The sequence below is a fragment of the Peromyscus eremicus genome, chromosome 18 (genome assembly GCF_949786415.1).
Source record: "Peromyscus eremicus chromosome 18, PerEre_H2_v1, whole genome shotgun sequence".
In the NCBI taxonomy this organism is placed as follows: domain Eukaryota; kingdom Metazoa; phylum Chordata; class Mammalia; order Rodentia; family Cricetidae; genus Peromyscus; species Peromyscus eremicus.
Window position 1 is genome coordinate 224,584 of NC_081434.1, and position 21,288 is coordinate 245,871.

The 21,288-nt window shown below is 37.9% G+C and overlaps 1 protein-coding gene across 1 annotated transcript; it reads left to right on the forward strand.

Annotated features, from left to right (window-relative positions):
* Nucleotides 1–5,241: 5,241 nt before the first annotated feature.
* On the forward strand, nucleotides 5,242–6,237 carry Neurod4 (neuronal differentiation 4). Its single transcript, XM_059245801.1, has one exon. The coding sequence runs from the start codon at nucleotides 5,242–5,244 to the stop codon at nucleotides 6,235–6,237; it is 996 nt and encodes a 331-aa protein (XP_059101784.1).
* The last annotated feature ends 15,051 nt before the right edge of the window (nucleotides 6,238–21,288 follow it).

The window sequence follows — 21,288 nt, forward strand, 5'->3', positions numbered from 1 at the left end:
CATAGTTGGGAAAAGAAGGAGGGTGAAATTTCACTGATTTGTTTTGTTTCACATTGTTTGGCCAAATCCAGTGAGTTATTTTCCTTTATACCTACCAACAGTATGATTATAAACAGCTTCCTAAAATCACCAAATATGTTAAAGACAAAGCTTGGTCAATTTTATTTTTCAACTCTAATTCCTGGTAGGGTGCCTATTGACACATCTAGCAAGATCAAGCAAGTATTAGGAGACACAGGGAGATGATAGTGAGGAAAGCCAAATACAGAAGTAGAGCAGTACTCAGATCCCAGTGGGTCAGGTGGCTCTCTTCTCCATGCACATGACATGGTGCAATGATGCTAATGAAGATGGGAAAAAAAGGAAAAGAGTACAGAAGAGAAGAGGAGTAGAATGAGTAGTCAAAAGCAGCAAAGAAAGCCTTTGGGAGAGGAATGAATCCAGGAATGTGAGAGTTAAAAGCTGCCTCAGAGAACATCTAAGCCAGCCTTCATTGGATAATGGTCATGCCTGTTGACTTAGCTCTACTGATCTACATTTGCCAAAGCAAAAATGGCTTTTTTCTTTAGCTATGATGGAAGAAAAAAAATGAGGAAAAGGACTGTAAAGTCTAGTATTTGAGATCAGAAATGTTTTCTATGTCCTGTTACACTATGTCTTTACATGTCCATCATTTAAAAGACTGGCCCCATGATACTGCTGACTGTAAAGTGAACAGGGCTTTACTCATCACCCTCAACAGCATGCTCTATGGAATATATAGGTTAATAAATGCAAACGTGCTGCAAACTTTAGAATGCTACACAAATGCTATTGTAATTACACAGAGAGCATTAGGTTTCCCAACCCCACCCTGCCCTTTTTGGTCTCAGCATGCACCTGCCTTTGGAAGATCTGTGTTACTTTAACGGAAAGTTAATTAGGTCCTTCCCCCTCCCTCTGGATATTTGCCTGAGTTAGAAGTGCAGCTCAGCACACAAGCTCCATCATCCATATTAAAAGTGGGATTTTCTGACTTGGCCTGGGCAGCCAGTTGACCAATAGGTTCCAATGTGTGTTTTCAATAAAGCTGCTTACCCAGGAAGCCTTATTAAGTGAGTAAGTCAAGCTGACATGATTTCCTTGCTGATTAATATGAAACCTAGGCTGTTTTCGCAATGCAGTAGCATTAATTATTTATAGGAGGTAAATGAGGTTACAATGAAAACAAGCTCCAATTACCAGAAACAATTCAAATCATATATTTATATTTTTGAAAACTCCATGTACTAATCCCTGAATTCATTGACTGGAGACTCCAGCTTCAAGGATCAAAAGGCATGTTATCATGTTTTTCCTTTTTTCATAATGAAAGGTGATGGAGAGTTTAATGTTTCAAGGACTAACTAGTAAACTGGGATGTCCTAGAGGGATTGTTTATCAGATTCTTTTATCTGATAAACTGTATACCTAGAAATGACTCAAATGATCTGAAAACAATTCAAACTCTTGTAATATTGAATACAAGATGTTTACTAAATCAAATTTGCATATAAACCATATCAAACAGTATCTGTTAGGCAAGTGAACTGAAGTGCTTAGGCTTTTACTTTGTTTACCAAAAATAGCCCCATGGTATGTTCACAGTCACTATATTCTCTTTTGCTTTATATTTGTTCCAGTTTTTCATTTTTAATAAAGCGTTTTCTGACTGTTTCATTAAAACAATCTTGAATAGGTTTGGTAGATTACTGACTTTTGCTTCTATCTGTTGCTGGAGTCTTTTCTAATGGTGTAAGATGCATGTGCAAAGGAAAGAGTTGTCAGTACGTGGGCATATTTGATAGATGACAAGTGGCAGCTTTTCTTCATGACCCTTTCAAGACACTGTGTCACTAGGATATCTAACATTCCTTACCCCTGAGAGAACACAGGGTGCTTATGAAGAAACGCAATGCTCTTCTGGACATGAAGCAGGCCAGCTATGGTGTTGTTGTTTCATAGGAGGTGCTTGAAGTCACCTGTTGGCAGAGTCAGTGGGGATCACAGGATTGTACAAGTTAGATGCTTGTGAAACATCTCAAGAGAACACAGGAAGGTAATCTTGATGATCTTGCTATAGTTTTTCATCTGTTTTATGGTAGAAACTCAGAACAGTTCACTTGCTTAACTCTTAACTGTTCAACATATATTTTATTGGGGGTGAAGCAAATTTATTTTCATACTACATATTTATAATTATTTAAAAACCATTTTCCCTTTCAGCATTTTTTCTTTTTGTTTATTATTGGTTTATTATGTTTTACTTTTCATTACATCTCAGCTGCAGTTTCCCCTCCTTCCACTCCTCCCAGTGCCTCCCCTCACTTCCCCTCTTCCCTACATCTACTCCTCCTCCATTTCCCTTCAGAAAAGAACAGGGCTCCCAAGGATATCAACCTGAAATGGCATAACAAGTTACAATAAGACTAGGCACAAACACTTATATCAAGTCTGGTCATGGCAATCCAGTAGGAAGTAAAAGTTCCCAAGAGCAGGCATACCTCCCAGTCCCACTGCTAGGAGTCTCACAACAGCACCATGACACACAACCATAACAGAGAACCTAGCTCACACCCATACAGGTTCTGTGATGGTTGCTTCAGTCTCTGTGAACCCCTATGAGCCCTAATTAGTTGATTCTGTGGGCCATGTTCTCCTAGTGTCCTAGAACACTCTGGTGCCTATAATCCTTCTCCCCCCTCTTCTATGGTATTTAACAAGCTCTGCCTAAAGTTTGGCTGTGAGTCTCTGCATCTGTTCTCATCATTTGCTGTATGAAGCCTGATGATTGGTTAGGCACTGATCTGTGAATATAGCAGAATATTATCAGGAATCATTTCATTGACTTTTTTTTTCTAGTTGTGTTTGGTTCTATCTTAGGTCTCTGGGCTATCTAGTCTTTGGTTCCCAGCCATTCAGGCAGTGTTCAGCGTGGACTACCTCTTGTGGCATGGGCCTCAAGCTGGACCAGTCATTAAATGGCCACTCCTACAAGTTCTGCGCCACCATTGACCCAGCCCATCTTGTAGGCAAAACAAATTGTAGGTCGGAGGTTTTGTGGTGGAGTTGATGTCCAAGTTCCACCACTGTAACCAAGCCTTGCCTGGTTACAGAAGATGGTCCGTTCAGGGTCCATATGCCCCATTACTAGGGTCTCCCTCATAGATTCCAGGGAGTTTCCACTGTATTAGGTTTCCACAAGGCTCCCCCGATGCCCCCCAATTTCAGTCTCTCCCAGTACTTTCTCCCTTCATCCTTGCCCCACATCCTGCCTGATCCCTCCTGTTTCTATCCATCAGTGAAGTCTATCCTATTTCCCCTTCCCAGAGAGAACCCTGTATCCTCCTCTCCCCTTGAGCCCTCCTGTTAATTAGGCTCTCTGGATTTGTAGACTGTAGTGTGATTTTCCTTAATAGCTAATATCTGCTTATAAGTGAGTACATATCATGTTTGTCTTTCTGGGTCTGGGTTACCTCACTCAAGATAATTTTTTTCTAGTTCCATCTATTTGCCTGCAAATTTCATGATGTCATGTGTTTTAACAGCTGAGTAATACTCCATTGTGTAAATGTACCACATTTTCTTTATCCATTCTTCAGTTGATGAACATTTAGGTTGTCTCCAATTTCTGGTTATTATTAATATAGCTATTATAAGCACAGTTGAGCAAGTGTCCTTGTGATAGGATGGAGTGTCCTTTGGGTTTATGCCAAAGAGTGGTATGGTATAGCTGGGTCTTGAGGTAGATCAATTTCCAATATTCTGAGGAACCGTCATATTAATTTCCATAGTGGCTATACAAGTTTGCACTTCCATCAACAATGGAGGGGTGTTCTTCTTGCTTCACATCCTCTCCAGTATGAGCTGTCACTTGTGTTATTGCTCTTAACCAATCTGACAGATGTAAGATGGAATCTCAAAGTCATTTTGATTTGCATTTGTAGTTCTTTAAGTGTTTCTTAGCCATTTCAGGTTCTTCAATTGAGAATTCTCTATATCTGTACCTCATTTTTTAATGGGATTATTTAGTTTGCTTATGTCTAGTTTCTTGAGTTCTTTATATATTTTGGATATTGGCCTTCTGTCAGATATCGAATTGGTGAAAATATTTTTCCACTCTGAAGGCTTCTGTTTTGACCTATCGATGGTGTCCTTTGTCTTACAGAATCTTTTCAGTTTCATGAAGTCCCATTTGTTAATTGTTGATATTAATGTCTGTGTTATCAGTGTTCTGTTCAAGAAGTCTTCTCCTGTGCCTATGCATTCAAGGCTTTTCCCCACTTTCTCTTCTATCAGGTTCAGTGTATTTGGTTTTAGGTTGAGTTCTTTGATCCACTTGGACTTGAGTTTTGTATAAGGTGTTAGATATGGATCTATTTGCATTCTTCTATGAGCAGACATCCTGTTAGAGCAGCACAATTTGTTGAACATGCACTTTCTTTTTTTCCATTGTGTGTTTCTGGCTTTATTTTTTTTTAATTAAAAATCAGGTATCCATAGGTATGTGGATTTACATTTAGACCTTTGATTCAATTCCATTGATCAACCTGTCTGTTTTTATGTCAACATCATGCAGTTTTTATTATTATAGCACTGTAGTACAGTTTGAAATCAGGGATGGTAATACCTCTGGACGTTCTTTTATTGTACAAGATTGCTCTAGCTGTCCCGTGTTTTTTTAATTAGGGCAATAATTTATATGTTCACCTATTTCCCTTTATGTTATAAATTTACAAAAGAAAGAATATGTGCTTGGAATTTTACTTGTGTTATTTTGTGTAAAATGCCCATAAGATAAATAATATGAGAATAGAAAGTCAGACTCTAGCACCCTGAGTATTCAAATTTTTTCTTTTATGCTAGTTTTTCTTGCAATGTGCTGTAAAGAGATGTATGTCTAGGGCAATTCTTTGAGCCTTGGCTTAATTTAAAATGGCAAATGGGCAAAGAAATTATGAAATATTTAGATCCCAACACAATGTGTTCTATAACCATGAAATAAAAACAAAGTTTATGCATCTTTTGACAGGGTCTCATGTAACTCAGGCTGGCCTTGAACTTTCTATGCTGTTAAATATGACTTTGAACTCCTGGTCTTCCTACCTCCACCTCCCAAGGGCTAGGATCATAGGCATGTGCCATCATGCTGATCTCAGTTTAGATTTCTATCAGGTATTTGGGGGTTTAACTTTTTATATTTCCTTTTTCCAGAATCTATAAATGGCAAAAATGTACATGAAATCCAAGGATATGGTGGAGCTGGTCAACACACAATCCTGGATGGACAAAGGTCTAGGCTCTCAAAATGAGATGAAGGAGCAAGAGAGAAGATCAGGCTCTTATGGGATGCTTGGAACCTTAACTGAAGAGCATGACAGTATTGAAGAAGAGGAAGAAGAGGAAGAAGATGGAGAGAAACCTAAAAGAAGAGGTCCCAAGAAAAAGAAAATGACCAAAGCTCGCCTGGAGAGGTTCAGGGCTCGAAGAGTCAAGGCCAATGCTAGAGAACGGACCCGGATGCATGGCCTGAATGATGCCTTGGATAACCTTAGGAGGGTCATGCCATGTTACTCTAAAACCCAAAAACTTTCCAAGATAGAGACTCTTCGACTGGCAAGGAACTACATCTGGGCCTTGTCTGAAGTCCTGGAGACTGGTCAGACACTTGAAGGGAAGGGATTTGTGGAGATGCTCTGTAAAGGGCTCTCTCAGCCTACAAGCAACCTGGTGGCTGGATGCCTCCAACTAGGACCTCAGTCTGCCCTCCTGGAGAAGCATGAGGAAAAATCTCCAATTTGTGACTCTACTGTCTCTGTCCACAGCTTCAACTACCAGTCTCCAGGGCTCCCCAGCCCTCCTTATGGCCATATGGAAACACATCTTCTCCATCTCAAGCCTCAACCACTTAAGAGTTTGGGAGACTCTTCTTTTGGGAGCCATCCACCTGATTGCAGTACCCCCCCTTATGAGGGTCCACTCACACCACCCCTGAGCATCAGTGGCAACTTCTCCTTGAAGCAAGATGGCTCCCCTGAGTTGGAAAAATCCTACAGCTTCATGCCACATTATACCTCTGCAAGTCTAAGTTCAGGGCATGTGCATTCAACTCCCTTTCAGGCTGGCACTCCCCGCTATGATGTTCCTGTAGACATGACCTATGATTCCTACCCCCACCATGGTATTGGAACTCAGCTCAATACAATCTTCACTGATTAGGCCTGTAAGATAAGCACCAGCATTTCAGAGAATGAGGTAGAGATATGTTCCATGTTTCTAGTGGCTGAGTTAAACCCTCAAAGAATTTAAAAGAACCCTTTGGATGTACATAAAACATAATGTCCCTAGTCCATCCAGAACCTCCTATTCCTACCAACTTCCTTCTCATTAACTTCTCACATTGTACCGATTCCTGTATTTGGGATCCTCAAGTGAAAATATTTGATGGTTTATGTTCACACGGCAATAGAACAGAAAACCAAGGCCCTGATCCAGTGGTGCCAAAGACTCATTGGATGCTATGCCTTTCCATCTCCAGTGTTTGTTGCTTTCTGATAAACATAAAGCAACTGTTCCAAGTCAACACATACTTTTTATTTCTTATAAATTTCTTAAAGATAAAAAGCAGTAAAAGGAAATAGCATGAATGGAATGATAAAATGGAACTGGAAGGTGGCATCAGGTACATGCCTGTTGGCTCACAGAAAAGAAAATTTGTGTGAATTTGACAGATCTTTATATCTATCTAAACATAACTTCCAGAGCTTACTATAACAACTTGACTACTGTAAATAGCCAAGTATGTTCTTTAAGAGATTAGCTCTATCTATCGCTGTGCTGAAAGGTATGCACATCATTTTTAGTGGTTTCAGAACCATGATAGAAGCCTCACACAAACTTTATTCTTTTCTTTTCTTCTTCTTTTATTTTGAATTTAGCTTTTGTTTATTTTATTTTTCATCTCAACTGAAGTTTCTCCTCCCTCTACTCCTCCCAGTTCCTCCCCATCCACTTTTGCTCCCCTCATCTACTCTTCCTCTTCTGTTTCTACAAACTTTACTCTTGATACTATTTAAAAAACAACTGTCTTAGTACTAGGAGTTGAGCAAGAAATCTCTGACTTCTGTGGTCAATGGGACACAGAAACATTAGCTGGTTCATTTCTTAGTTTCAATGACTAAAGGGCTGTGGGAATTCTGCCAGTGTCCAGGTGTTTCTGTTGGAATCAGAACACAGCCAAGTTCACATTGTAGAGTAATAAAATGGCAGTTGGCTGCCATACCAGCTAGCAAAAGTTGAGGGACTCTGCCTAACACCTAGCCATTTTGGAAAAACATGGATTTTTCTCAAACATGATGAATTTCACTACTTAAAGAAAAGTGATTAAAACCATAGAGCTCCGTACACTCCAGTATCATATATTCCAGAACCACAATCACTAATCAAGCTTGAATTCTCACAACATAAATGTAACTCCTCACTTTACACCTCCCACTGACTATTACCTTGTCCTCATTCCCAAGATATAGTGTTACTACATATTATAGCAAGCATTTCAAGAGAAGTGACTTAGAATTGAGAATCAAGATTCAGGGAGAGTGAATGCTTTTACAGTTTGTATCTTCAACACAGGTTTTGATCAGTCTGAAGAAAGTTTATTTTTCTTTATGTGACATCTCTTTTCTTTGTATCCACACTGGCTCTGCCAAGTTTCTCTTTTCTAGGAAAATTAGCTCTGAGAAATTTTACTATCCTGATCTATCTTCCAGAACAATTATTTAGGCCCCACTCAAGAATATAAATAGATTATTTGATAGTGAGTCAGGGTACAACTATAGGAATAAATTTGAACAATATTATTGACAGACAAATGTGCCATTTTATCTATTGAACTATTTGGTTTTTTACTGTATTGCTTTAGTTTATATTTTTACACTATAAGTTGTTTTGTGTCCATCTTATCGCAGCACTTACTCTACTCTACTTTGCACCCTTGGCTTATAAATATTTTTAAAATTTTGTAGAGATCTTAAACTACACCACCACAGTACTCCCTCCCTAACACACCTTGAATTGCCCTAGTGCAAATAGGCAAAGAGAAATATTTATAGAGTCATCCTCTTATTTTATTTTGAGAATTTAGTGTTACTTGCCTAGCATTTATGTTGGTAGATAATTGCTATCTGCATTATTTATTAGATACTATTTATTTAACTTATTTATCCCTTCCTTTTATACAAGAGTTTGGGTCCCATAGATATATCTGCAACTCCTTAAAGCTTCCTTGGGAAAGTAGTCTATAAGTTTGGAGTGAGAGGAAAGAAGAAAACCAGTTCTTGATGGCTTGTGATGGGTTTGTAAAAAAGAGCAATAATTTGAATAGCTATGCAACTTAATGGCTTTAGATTTTTTTCCCTTTAAGGTGCACCAGAGTTTAATTATTGTTTATGCCTTTGAAGAATGTAGTACATATGAACAAAGACTGTAAAATTATGAAGAGAGAGAGATTTTATAATCGAATACAAATTTAGTATTATACCATGCTTGGAAAAAATTCCTTCTTTAAATAATGTCCATTCTTCTGAGAACATTTTCAGGTAAAAGGAAGTAATTGTTTAAAAGAAATGACTGTTTTATCTCCTTTTTTTTAGTAGCAATAAAGCTTTGGGTGTTATTACACATTGTGTTTTTTTTTTGGCTGTGTTACTCTTTCATTCAGTCTTTGCATTTATGTTTGGCGAGCAGCTAGCAAAGTGATTTCAGCCAGAGCAGATGGTTTACACATTTCTTCTCTCAAGTGAACTTTCCAGAAGACTTGAATGGTCACAATTTAGTAGCTAAGCATCTCCATCACTCATACAGTAAACTATAAAATTTGCAGTTATGGTATTAGTTCAGCCACAGAGGGTGGGCCATAGAAGGTTGGACTAGTATCCTCAATTTAAGTGAGCTTGCCAACTTTTGAAAAAATATGAAGCATGTTTTTTGGCAATTGCCTTTTAATATTGTCAGATTTTTTTTAGTCTTCTCTTAATAATATTTTCCCAAGGGTCCCTCTTAAATGGATAAAATGCAAATTAAAAAGACCTAATGATGATTATGAATATAAATAAAGTTGGTTAACAAAGGAAATACTTGAGTTTAAATATTGATGAAACAAAATGTACAAAGGAAAGTCATCTTCCGACCTATCTCTAGTTTGCTGTTCCTGGTCTCCACATAGACATAATTGTTTCAAATACATTTTAGTTAATAGTTACCAGAGGTCTTTATACAAACAGAAGCAAATATTTGGTACAATTATCACAAACATTGATATATTACCTCCTCCCCTTTTCTACAAATGTCAGTGTAACAAATAGTTCTGTGTGTTGACTTAATATTTAAGCACACATCTCCAGATTTTTTATATTTAAAATATTTTTACTATGATGTTACAACTGGCTATCATCAAACAATGAAATACTGTAATTCATGAAACTAAGCTAAAGAATTTAGGTTGCAATACTGAATGATATGTCATTTGGCAGTTACTAAGAGTCTCTTTACTTTGTCATTACTCCAAGGAGACAACAACATGTCTCAGCTATGAGATGCTTATCATGTAATGTCAGGTTTTAAGTTATTTGCACATATTTATTCATTTGATCCTAAAGTCACCTCCCAAAAGCAATCACTCATTGCTCTCATTTTACAGATAAGGCACCTAAGGAAAAATGATCTGTTCAAGTTTTCATTGCTCATTAATGGTGGAGTCTGAAACAAAGCTGCTGTTTGACAAGTCAAAAGTTATCTTTGGTCATGCTACATCCCAGTCTGACCAATTACCACATCCACAACAGAATCTTCAAGAGGGAGATTCTCTTTCTTGACAAAATATGAACTTTTTATGGGATGTGGACTGTGTAGGCTATGAAGACGATGGGAAGATCATAGGTTAATTTATTGCTGCTTGCCCTCCCATTCTTAGTGGTTGCATCCATTTCATTTCATTTTGCACAATTTATGATATAAGAAAGATGTTTTACTAGAAAATCAGAGATATAAAAATAAAATATATCAGCATAGAGGTGTCAAATGTTCAAACTTAGCTCCTTCAGCCTGTGTGATTGAAGGATAGTGTGGTGTAGTGGTTACATCATAACATTTGAAGTTAAATAATAGTACCTCAGCTAGGCAATTTACTGGATGAGCAATCTTTGTTCAACTGGCTAACCTCACAGCTTCACGTCCCCCTTCCTTATAGGAATGATCATGGAAATGCTAATTGTACCATCTTCATGGGTTATGTCGATGAATTAATTGAGATTCTATATCCAAAGTACTTAGCACATATTTAATAAGAGATGATTGCCACCATTTGTTATTATTCATTTATTTTTCCATATATTAATGTTAACTTGTCTCTGATACATGTCTCAGGAGTCCAAATGGTGACTGCTTCAAACATAGGGAGTCCACAGAGTTCTTTAGTTTAAGAGTGTCGAATCAGACAGGGCTTAGATCTGAAGCTCACTGAATATGTAGTTCTAAACAAGTTGATTAACATCTCTATCTCAGCTAGGCCAGAGAGTGGATGTGATGATTAAAACTGATAATAATGCCAGAAGATTATTTTGATCAGGTTTAGGCACGAGGGAACTACCTCTCTGCTTTTCCTTTTATTGTTGTTATTGACAATAGGCTGAAAATAGCTGAGGTTACTGAGAATAAGGGAAGGGCAGGTCCTTTAAATTTATATGGTATTGGCAACTAGAACCAGCCTCAAAATCTAGGACTGTCCAGGACCCAAACACTGGAATTTGCTGTTTCTAACTAGTCAGTACTTTTAAATAGACATATCCAAAAGCAAATTTTCTGAATTTAGGAAATAGGACATTTGAATTTTGCTTACTTTATAGAAATTGATTTACAGATGAAAGGAATCTTGTTGTAGATTTTTGCTCTAATCTAGCCTATAATGATGTACAACAGTATATCATTACCTCAAAAATATGTAGTAATACTGGATTTTGATTTTGTTTTTTAAGTTGTTATTAAGAAATATCTCTGAGCTAGGAAGTAAACCCAATGCAGGGGATACAGAGACCAATACTGGAGTATACACTGATGACAGACTATAAACCGTCAAGTAGGCACAGCCTTTTTATACAGTGTTAGTAGCAGTGTGAGGCATGCAGATCAAATACTATACACAGCAGTTGACAGAGATACTTTTCTTAGTGTATACATAAGACAGATTATGAGATTATTTTCTTTCATATATTTGTCTTAGATTAGTGAATTCATACTTTATTTATAGTTAAGTAAAATATACTTTCTGGGATGAAGTTAGGGTATTAATATGACAATTTTGGATGACTTACAGGGAGAATAACCTTCTTAAATTAATTAAGCTTGAAAAGTCTACTTTGTTTTTCTAAAATTGCTAAAATAAATTACAACAAAACAATACAAAGCAAAAGAAATTCTGAGCAATATTATGGGTAGGCACAGCGGACCAAGGGAAACAGATGATTATAATGAAAAGCCCCCATCTTGACTGTCATAATACACAGTTTGGGTGTATCTATATGTAAACTAATGACTTATTAAATGTGAATCAAAGGCAATTTTAAGAAACAATAGCTAAGTGTGATGGTACACACTTGTGTTGGTGCACGTCTTTAATTCCAGCACTCAGGAGGCTGAGGCAGGTGGATCTCTGTGAGTTTGAAGCCAGGCTGGTCTACAGAGCAAGTTCCAGGACAACCAGAGCTACATAGAAAAACCCTGTCTTGAAAAAACAAAAACAATAAACAACAACAAAAAAATAGCTAAATTTTGAAGAAAAAAAGAGGAAATTGTTTTAATTGTTTAAAACAATTAAAATTGTTTAATTGGCATGTTACCACAAAAAGTCAAAAAGTTAAGTTGTCGATGCTAAGTCTACATATTTGTAAAGTAAGAAAATTCTTTTTTTTTTCACTTTGTCATCTAAGGCCAAATCACAGCAAAAAGCTACTACAAATCTCTTTTAGTATTTTGTCAATTTCTATAAAGAAAACAAAATAAGCCATTGAAGTAGGTTCCATTTTGTAGAAACTTACCAATAAACAAGTAGATAAATATTAGAACATGACTCTTCCCTCCTAGTCTGTCTACATATGTCCTGGATCTTCCAGGGCAGGGATTAGATAAGTGTGCTGCTCAATAAACTTTCTAAACTTCCATTATCTTACCTATAAAGTAAGATGTTTTAGACTTTAGACACCTGATTTTTCTTTTAGCTAAATATATTAATAATTCTATTAATAGCTTATGTTTCTTTTCTCCTGCCAGGACAATACATTTACATATTTTTGGAAAGGAAAGAATGAATGATGGAATAGAAGCTTATAAACAAATTATGAACTTCATGTTAAACTTGAGGTGCTAGTTAAATGTCATTATGTGGTTTTACAATTGTTGATCAGCTATCTTAAAGATGTGGTGTGTCTTTAATTTTTTGTCACTTAGGAAAAAGATTTCGTTGGCAACAAACTTATTCTTAGTCTCCAGTTAGCTAAAATAGATTTCTAAAAGGCCAAATAGAAAAGTTATATTATTTCTATAATTAAGAAACTGCTCTGTTTCCTAAGTTGGAAAAAAACAGAATGAAATTGACTAGATTATTTACTTTATTGCAAATATGGTCATTTCTGAGCTAGCCATATCCATATTCTGTGCTGAGGATTAGTTTTGGGTTTATTTATTTTATTGACAATTTCATATGTGTATAGAATGTGTTTCAGACATGTTCATCCTCTATTACTTTCTCTCATCCCAGCAGAATGAGAACCAGCAGGACCTCTTCTTCCTGAGTATGGCCCTTCTATTATCTTGTCTCTTTTTGGTGTGACCCAGGCTCAGTCTGGGTTGCTTTTATACACATGGCTTAGGCATTACTTATTGAATCATGGGTGACTTGCTGGTGACTGCAACACTGAAGAAAATATCTCCCATCTATGCTGAGGACTGTTGAGAATATTTCATATGAAACTTGTTTCTCAGTGTCAGCTCAAGTGTTCTTAATTTTACATTGTGTTTCTGTGTAGACTCATATGTAAGTGCATGCATATTAAAATAAAATAAATGTCTGCTATGTCCATGTATATTTAAAAATGTGGATAATTTAACATAGTTTGGTACACATTGAACATGTGTATGTGTGTGTGTGTGTGTGTGTGTGTGTGTGTGTGTGTGTGTAATATGTTTGAATATATTCTAAATAGAAATACTTTTTGGATCACTTAACTTTTGGCAAGTCTATAGACAGAGTTCTTTCATTCATTAACACAGTTTCAATACTTAAATTATAAGTTTAGACTCCAATAGACGAGGTGGGGTAGAAAATAGGAAGTGGTAGAGAGAGGGAGGATTATTTCTTCCCCTTGTACTGGACCTAGAGGGACAGCTTGACTATGACAGTCATTCTTCCTTGTCTAATGTGTTTTCTCTCCTTTGAGAGCTGGCCTCTGAGCAGAGCCAGATTCAGGGCAGGCAGGCACGTGGCTGGCCCACTGAGGGCCAAGCACAGCCGCAAGCTGCTCGGGGACTCCGGGAGCAGACTATCCCCTGGCTCCTGCCTACCCCACTGCTGCCAGCCTACAGCTTCCCTCCTGCCAGACCCTTGGGCATGCTGATGGGAATGGCATAATTACCTAATCCCTGCCTAGGGAGATCTAGGACACATATAGACAGATGGAGGGCCAGGGGGAATCAGAAGGGCCTTGTGTTAGAGGAGGGATAAAGACAAGTTTGAGAACTACAGGCCAGCCTGAGAGAAAGTCCTGAAAGTTTCCTCTCTCTCTCTGCAGCTCCAGGGTAACTCATCTTTCATCTAAACAGAAACTCTGGAAGGAAGGCCCTAGACCTTCTCCTAGTTACAGGCAGATGCCTTGAGAAAGAATGCTGAACGTTGGTGTTTGGATTTCCACAAAGAAGAGAAAGGCATGAGCAGGTACTGACAGAAAAGAATATGGAAGAACCCTTACAAATGATCTGTATGCGTGCCTTCCATGCACCTGGCCCTGAACATGCTTCCTTTCCCTTTCTGCAGCTACCTGGTTTCAGACCTTCAGTATCAATGCATCTGGACTCATACAACAGTGATACTACTTCTTGTATTCAATGTCTCCTTTCCTCTATCACTGTATCTTGGTAAACCATTTTAAAGTAAGACCAGAGTCAGGTTATTTTTATTGTCAAAATCTTTCTTAGCCTGGGGAAATGATTCAACAGGTAAAACACTTGCCACACATGTGTGAGGACCTGAGTTCAGACCCTTACAACTCACAGAAAGCAGGCTACAGTAGCACATCCATCTCTACAATCCCAGTGCTTCTACAGTGAGATGGAAGGTAGAGACAGCTTAATCTGCAGAATCTTTTAGGCCAGCTAGCTTAGTCTACACAGCACAGTGATCAATAAGAGGAGAAGTTCAGATATCTAAGCTTTTCCTCTGGCCTCTTCAAGTACTGTGATATGTGAATGCCTGTACTCAACAACACAAATATGTACTCATTTGCATATTCACAGACACACACAGAGATTTAAAGGCTTTGAACTGAAACTCCTGTCATTAAAGAGGATAGCCCTCTGACTTCCAAACATAGTTTTGTACACCCAAATGTACAGTTCTAGACATACATATACCACTAATTCTTCCCTTAAGCCCAGAAGACAACCATTCCATGCTCTCTCCTTTTCTTTGCTATTCTGTTTACATTGTCCTCTGATCACCACAAAGTGAAATTGCTACTCACCTTAACTCAATGCAGTAACTTTTCCTGAATGCTCTCCTTAACTACTAAAACTGTTCAATATGCCCCCCAGGTCTGGATGAAAATCATGTCTGGTAAAAGATTCCCTGGGTATCTCTGTAGTCCCTATATCCTCATCTTTCACAGTTTAGGGACTCATGATGACAGCTCCTAAGACTTAAGTTTCTATTTCAACTTATATATCCTCTATATTTTCAGTTACTGAAGAAGGGAGACTGTTTAGGGTACTTGTTAGATTAACAGCCTCCAGGGCAAGAGATAAAAGATGAGAATAAATAATTTTTTACAAAGAAACACTTATATTGGCTTCCCGAGTGCTAGGATTATAGCTGTATGCCAACATGTTTGGTTTTTATGTGGAGTTAGAGTGAATGCAGGGTTTAGTACTTGCTAGGCAAATACACTACCAACTGAGCCATGCCCCTAGCTAGCCCATTGAGTTGTATTTTCTTTAGAATGATTTTTGTACAACTAAAAATTACAGAGTAAAATGCAGATAAAATAAACATTGTTGAAGCAGCACAGTTTTAGAATGCAAAGCAAGAGAATCAAAATGAGAATAAAGGATTGTGGGTCCAGTTTCTCTAATTTGAACATATCAAACCATTTTAGACATTATCCTGGAGGGCTAGGTCATTCATTGGACAGAAAGGAAACTCAGCTGTATATTAAAAGAAAACAAGCAGCTGTTGCCTCTGTGTATCTGAGGCAAGAGCTCTCTGTTTTGGTTCCTGCTGCCAAAATCCTAGGGCCCACCATACTGTGAACTAATCTCCTTGAGTGTAGTCTCTGCTTATGTCTTCAGAGCAACAAAAAATTACATGATTCATTGTGTTAGGTTTTTTAAATCACAGTGACAAAATATTTGAGGAAATATAATAGTGAATGAAGGTTTATTATTATTATTATTATTATTATTATTATTATTATTATTATTAATTTGTGGTTCATGATCCCAGTTAATGTCACTTAACCTTATGACCATGGACTTGTGGTGATGAGGAGAGAGAGAGAGAGAGAGAGAGAGAGAGAGAGAGAGAGAGAGAGAGAGAGAGCTTTTCAAAAGTATGTTCCAGCAACTTGCTTCCAACCATCAAGCCCTGTGTTCTACACTTTCTACTACCTCTTAAGAATCTGTTCAATTATGATAAATCAATGAGCTAATCTTTTTTACTAGGCTGTAGTCCTCATAACCCAACTGACTTTCAAAGATTGGGTCCATAATTTGGAGGCCAAGCTTTGAACACATGATTTTATATGCAAACCCTAATTCTCTGTTTGGAGAAAAACAGAAGTTTCTTTTTCAGGGTTTGTAACAGGCTTTTTCTTTTGGCCACCAACCAGCTCCCAAATCATGACATGGGGATTTATTATTAGTTTTGAATGCTCAGCCTTAGCTTAGCTCTTATTTTAATCTGTTTCTCTTTATCTATCTATCTATATTTTACCTTGGGGCTTTTTGCCTTGCTTTCTTTCTGTATGTCCTACTTTTTCTGCTTCTTCTGTATCTGGCTGGCTAGCGGCTTCCTGGCTGGCTAACCCCTTTTCTTTCTCCCTCATTCTTTCCTCCTTCCTCTTCTCTAGATTTCTCTTCCTTCTTATTCTCTCGGCCTGCCATGCCTACCTATCCCTCTCCTGCCTAGCTATTGGCTGTTCAGCTTTTTATTAAACCAATCAGGTGCCTTAGGCAGGCAAGGTGAAACAAATGCAATACATCTTTACATAATTAAACACACATCCTTACATCGTTAAACAAATGCAGCATAAACAAATTTAACACAACTTTACACAGTTAAACTAGTATTCTGCTGCATAAACAAATGTAACACATCTTTGCCTAGTTAAAGTAGTATTCCACAACAGGAGTTCCCATATAATTCCATTCCCTTGAAAACTTATGTTGCAAGGTAAAACTTTCTATTTAATCACTGGACATGTCTTCAATAATGTCATGGTATAACAAGCAGAACTGTCTTCACCAACTGTGCAGATAAGGAAAGATCTGTCTCTTATAGTCTTCAGAGGTTCATGATTTATTTTTGGATTGACAATCCAACAAACCCTAGATAAGTACCAGGTTTGCCACATACTACCACTGACTTTGGACAAATTTGATAATTTTCTAAACTTCAAAGTCTTTATCTGCAAAATAACAACAAAACTGTTTAGTGATTTTTATGACATTAAGCATACTTGACATGATATGTAGTATAAGAGACCTGGCACTCTCTTCTTTACTAATTTCTAGTCATTATTACCTTCATCACCATCTACAGTTCCTCCTAGTAGGGTGAGATCTCTGCCACACTGGGCTGGGGAAAGAGACTAGGTGCAGAATCAGAGCAAAGAGAAAAGGTGACCCATGGGGATATAAGTGGTTTTGAATACTTACGAAAGCCATCAGAAAGAATTATTAGGTTACAGTATGGAGTGTGTGACTCAGCTGGAGCCTGAATATAAAAGGTCCCTGAGCAAAAGCATCAGGGACAGACAGGGGGCAGCTGATATTGTGCCCACAGTTGGCACAGTCCAACAAGATTTTCAAGGATAAATGAGAAAGAAAATCAGCCCTGGGAGGGAGCACGGCTGACATATTGCCCTGCTTCTGAGCGGCAGCTGCAGTCAGATGGAGCAGCTGCAGCTGTTCTTAGGAGCCTGGATTCCCTGGGAAAGTGAGCATCAGGCAAAGCAAATGGGGGAGAAGCAGGCATGGGCTCCCAGGACAGGAGATTCCATTGCACAACATAAGGAAATTGAGCAAAGAGAGAGATGTGTAGGGTGGCAAGGAGAGGGTGTTATGAATGTGAAATGATGTTCTCTATTGGAAACTGCCTGATACAACTGTAGAAAGGAATAGATAGGATCTGGAACTTTATCTATATACTTAGGTAGTAACATAAATATGGGTAGATAATTATTCTAAAAGATAATACTAATTGAATGCTAGTGAAGGGTTAAAATGCTCTTACTTTTTTGCATTTATGAAATAATATAATGCATACTGTAGCATTATATCTGCAGCAACAGTTTTGAAATTTTACACGGAAGTCTGAGGCACAAGGCAGAGTGTACCTCTTTCAGGGCATATAAGTAACATCTGTCAGGACTGGAATTTCACAGTGGGATTCTGACTTTTGGGTTATGCTTTAAATATTTTTGTTGACATGTAATTTTATTTATTTTTAATGGATACAATATGATATTTCAGTGCACATATGCAATGCACAATGTTTAGATCTGGAAACTTGGCATATTAATCTGAAAAAATCATTTCTTTATATTAAAAATCAACTCCCTCTCTAGTTTGAAATATATAATTAATTGCCATCAAGTTTAGTTACCCCATTGAACTACAGAAATTTAAGAAGTGATTCCTTCTGGCTAATTGCACCATTGCTCCCAATAGGCATCCCCTGCCCTCCTCTTCCCTTTTCCATGCTGTTGGTGATCACTATTATCCTCTCTACTTCCATAAGATCAGACTTTTCAGCTTGTACATGAGTAAAAACATGTGGTATTTGTCTCTCTGAACCTAGATGATCTCACTTAGCATAATGTCCTCAAGTTCCATTTTTATTGTTACAGATGGTTAGCTTCCAATCTTATTATGGCTGAATTATATCCCATTGTATATATGAAATATATTTTCTGTATCTATTTGTCTCTCAATAGACACCTCATTTGATTGTATATCTTTGCTGTTGGGGATAATTTTGCAATAAACATAGGCATGCAGATGTGTCTTTAATTCGGACATCTGTGCTGTGGGATTGCTAAATCATGTGGCACCTTTAGTTCTGATTTTCTAAGCTTACTTCATACTGTTTTCCACAATGGCTATGCTGATTTACATTTCTACCAACAGTATATGAAAGTTCATTTTCTCCTCACCCCTGACACACTTATTTATATTTTGATGGCATTCATTCTAACTGGGGTGAATCTGAGCCTGCATTTTTATCTTATATTCTCAATGAAATCTGTCCAATAGTCATTGAGTTTTTCAAATCTGGCTGGCACATCTGAGGATATATTTAAATTTATTTAGTGATAATTAAACTCAAGTAGTATCATATGGCTAAGACCTACCCAATCAGTAGGCCAGCTTCATACTGCCCCTTTACAAACCTGTTATTAATATTTTCCAACATAAAATTACGTTTGTGCCCATGAATGGCAAACATATGAAATGACTTCATTAATTTCAGCCATACATAGATCATAATCAAGTATGACCCACTTTCTCCTGACCATGGAAGTTCCTCACAATCTTTCATGACAAAGGACTCTCAGCAATCATGAGTAAGACTGTAGACTCTTCATTTGAGAAGACAGTATCTTCTATGGACTCCAGATCAAAATGTCTAAGGAAATCAATTGATTTAGGAATTAAGGGAAAAGAAATGTCCTTACAAATATCATCTCATATAGCCCTTTGAGTTTATGTAGCACAGTTGCAACCTCACCATACTACTCTTCTCCCACATGCTACCCCCATTCTTTGCTGGTTTTATCAAAATACCTGCTCCAAGCACCTCACCTGGCTGTCAATTTTCTTTTAGCAAAGGTAAATAGAGACTTCTATTTCATGTCAAATATGTCACTGAAGAAGTCTCCAGCAAGGGCTGATCAGAGGCTCAGGGGTTGTTAGTTCTTACAAATATACAAAAATAGCATCACAATTATCTCACTAGAGTTTTCTTTTGATCACTGGGGGTACCCTAAATAACCCATTTGAACATCAACCTATTAGTCCTCTGGACATTTCAGGATCTTATTAGTCAAATATTTCCTACTTGATTTCTCACTAACTTTTTTTTTTTTTTGTTTTGTTTTTTGTTTTTTTTTTGTTTTTTTTTTGAGACAGGGTTTCTCTGTGTAGCTTTGCGCCTTTCCTGGAACTCACTTGGTAGCCCAGGCTGGCCTCGAACTCACAGAGATCCGCCTGGCTCTGCCTCCCGAGTGCTAGGATTAAAGGCGTGCGCCACCACCGCCCGGCAATTTCTCACTAACTTTTTATCTTTTAGGAATGAGCTACCAGCTTCCTTGCCTTGCCTTGTTTTTTTTTTTTTTTTTTTTTGGTCTATCAGATTTCTGCTTAAATTTCACGAGACAGATTCAATGTCATCTGCCTTTGGCAGCTTCTTTGATCCTTCTCTGTACACAGTCACTATCCAGGAGAGTGAGGCTCCCCTATTCTGTGATCTACTAATTTCTTTTTCTAATCCTCACAAAGCATTAGACTCAAACCTCCAAGAGAACATTTAACTCATTCGGCTGCAATACCATGCTTCCAAATCAGTAACTGCTGAAAGCTCATATAGCTCATCAATGTCAGAAAGATAAACTATACTGTCTTTCACTAGCATATTCCAAACTCTGATCAATATCAAGAGTTGAATAGTCAGTGAGTGGACAAAAGTATGAATGACTGAGCTACACAAGATCAGACTCCTGTGGTAGAGTGAATCCATGTTCCTGACAGAGAAGCCCAAGGTCAGGAACAAAAGAACCTGTTCTCTGGCCAGCCTAACCTTTTCTCTTCTAAACAGAATAACCAGGATTGAGTCTCTCCTCTTGTTTCCTGACACCCCCGTAGAAATCCAGTCATTTTAGTGTTATCTTCACATTTGCTTCTCCCTATCACTGCAGCCACCCATCCCACACAGTTCTGAAATACTTGGCTTCTTTTCCCTCTGTCCCAATTGTTCCTTTTTCTATAGCATCGGAATCTCATTGTCCTCCATGCCCCACTCCCTCCTGACCTCTCAACTGCTCATTGTTAGATGTCAGAAGGACTCAGCTGACAGCTGGGCCCCAGTAGGACAGGTCCGACATCCCCAAGGCATCTCTGACAGATGCTGGAATACTCAATAGTCATCCTTGATATTTCCACCCCTCTTGCTCTTTCTGTAAGTCCACCGCCTCTCTCACCGGCTCCAGCTCCCTTTCTCAGGGGCTGATGGTGTTTGTGAGATTAGCATGGCTGGTACAGGCATCACAGGAGAAGACAGTTGCATGTTTGTACTTTGTGTACACCTTTTCTCAGCATATCTTTATGCTATTAATCTGAGTCCCCAAACCGCAACCATGGGCCTTTGTGATCTCTTCTGGAAACAGTCACTAGCACATTATCCAGTAATTGAAAGTCTGAAACTGTATGAGAGACTCTCTCCATTCCCTTACCTTCTGGTGGGTGTGCTTCTGCCACAGCATAGGCCCCACTCTTTCCTCATGACACTTCGTCGTATATAGCATTCTACCAGCCTGGATCAGGGCATGACACAAATCGGTTAATCACTATATCTGCTATGTGCCAAATATAGATTAGCAAAAATAACTTTTCTAAATTTAACTTAATTTGATATTCACAGTAACCTACTGCAGAGGTCTGGTTCCCATTTTACAGATTAGTAAACAGAGACTCTGAATTTGTCATTTTCCTAGGGTCACACAACTGACAGAT

What these genes read in the sequence shown, in the direction of transcription:
- Neurod4 (XM_059245801.1), top strand. Translation starts at nt 5,242, where the DNA reads ATGGCAAAAATGTACATGAAATCCAAGGATATGGTGGAGCTGGTCAAC.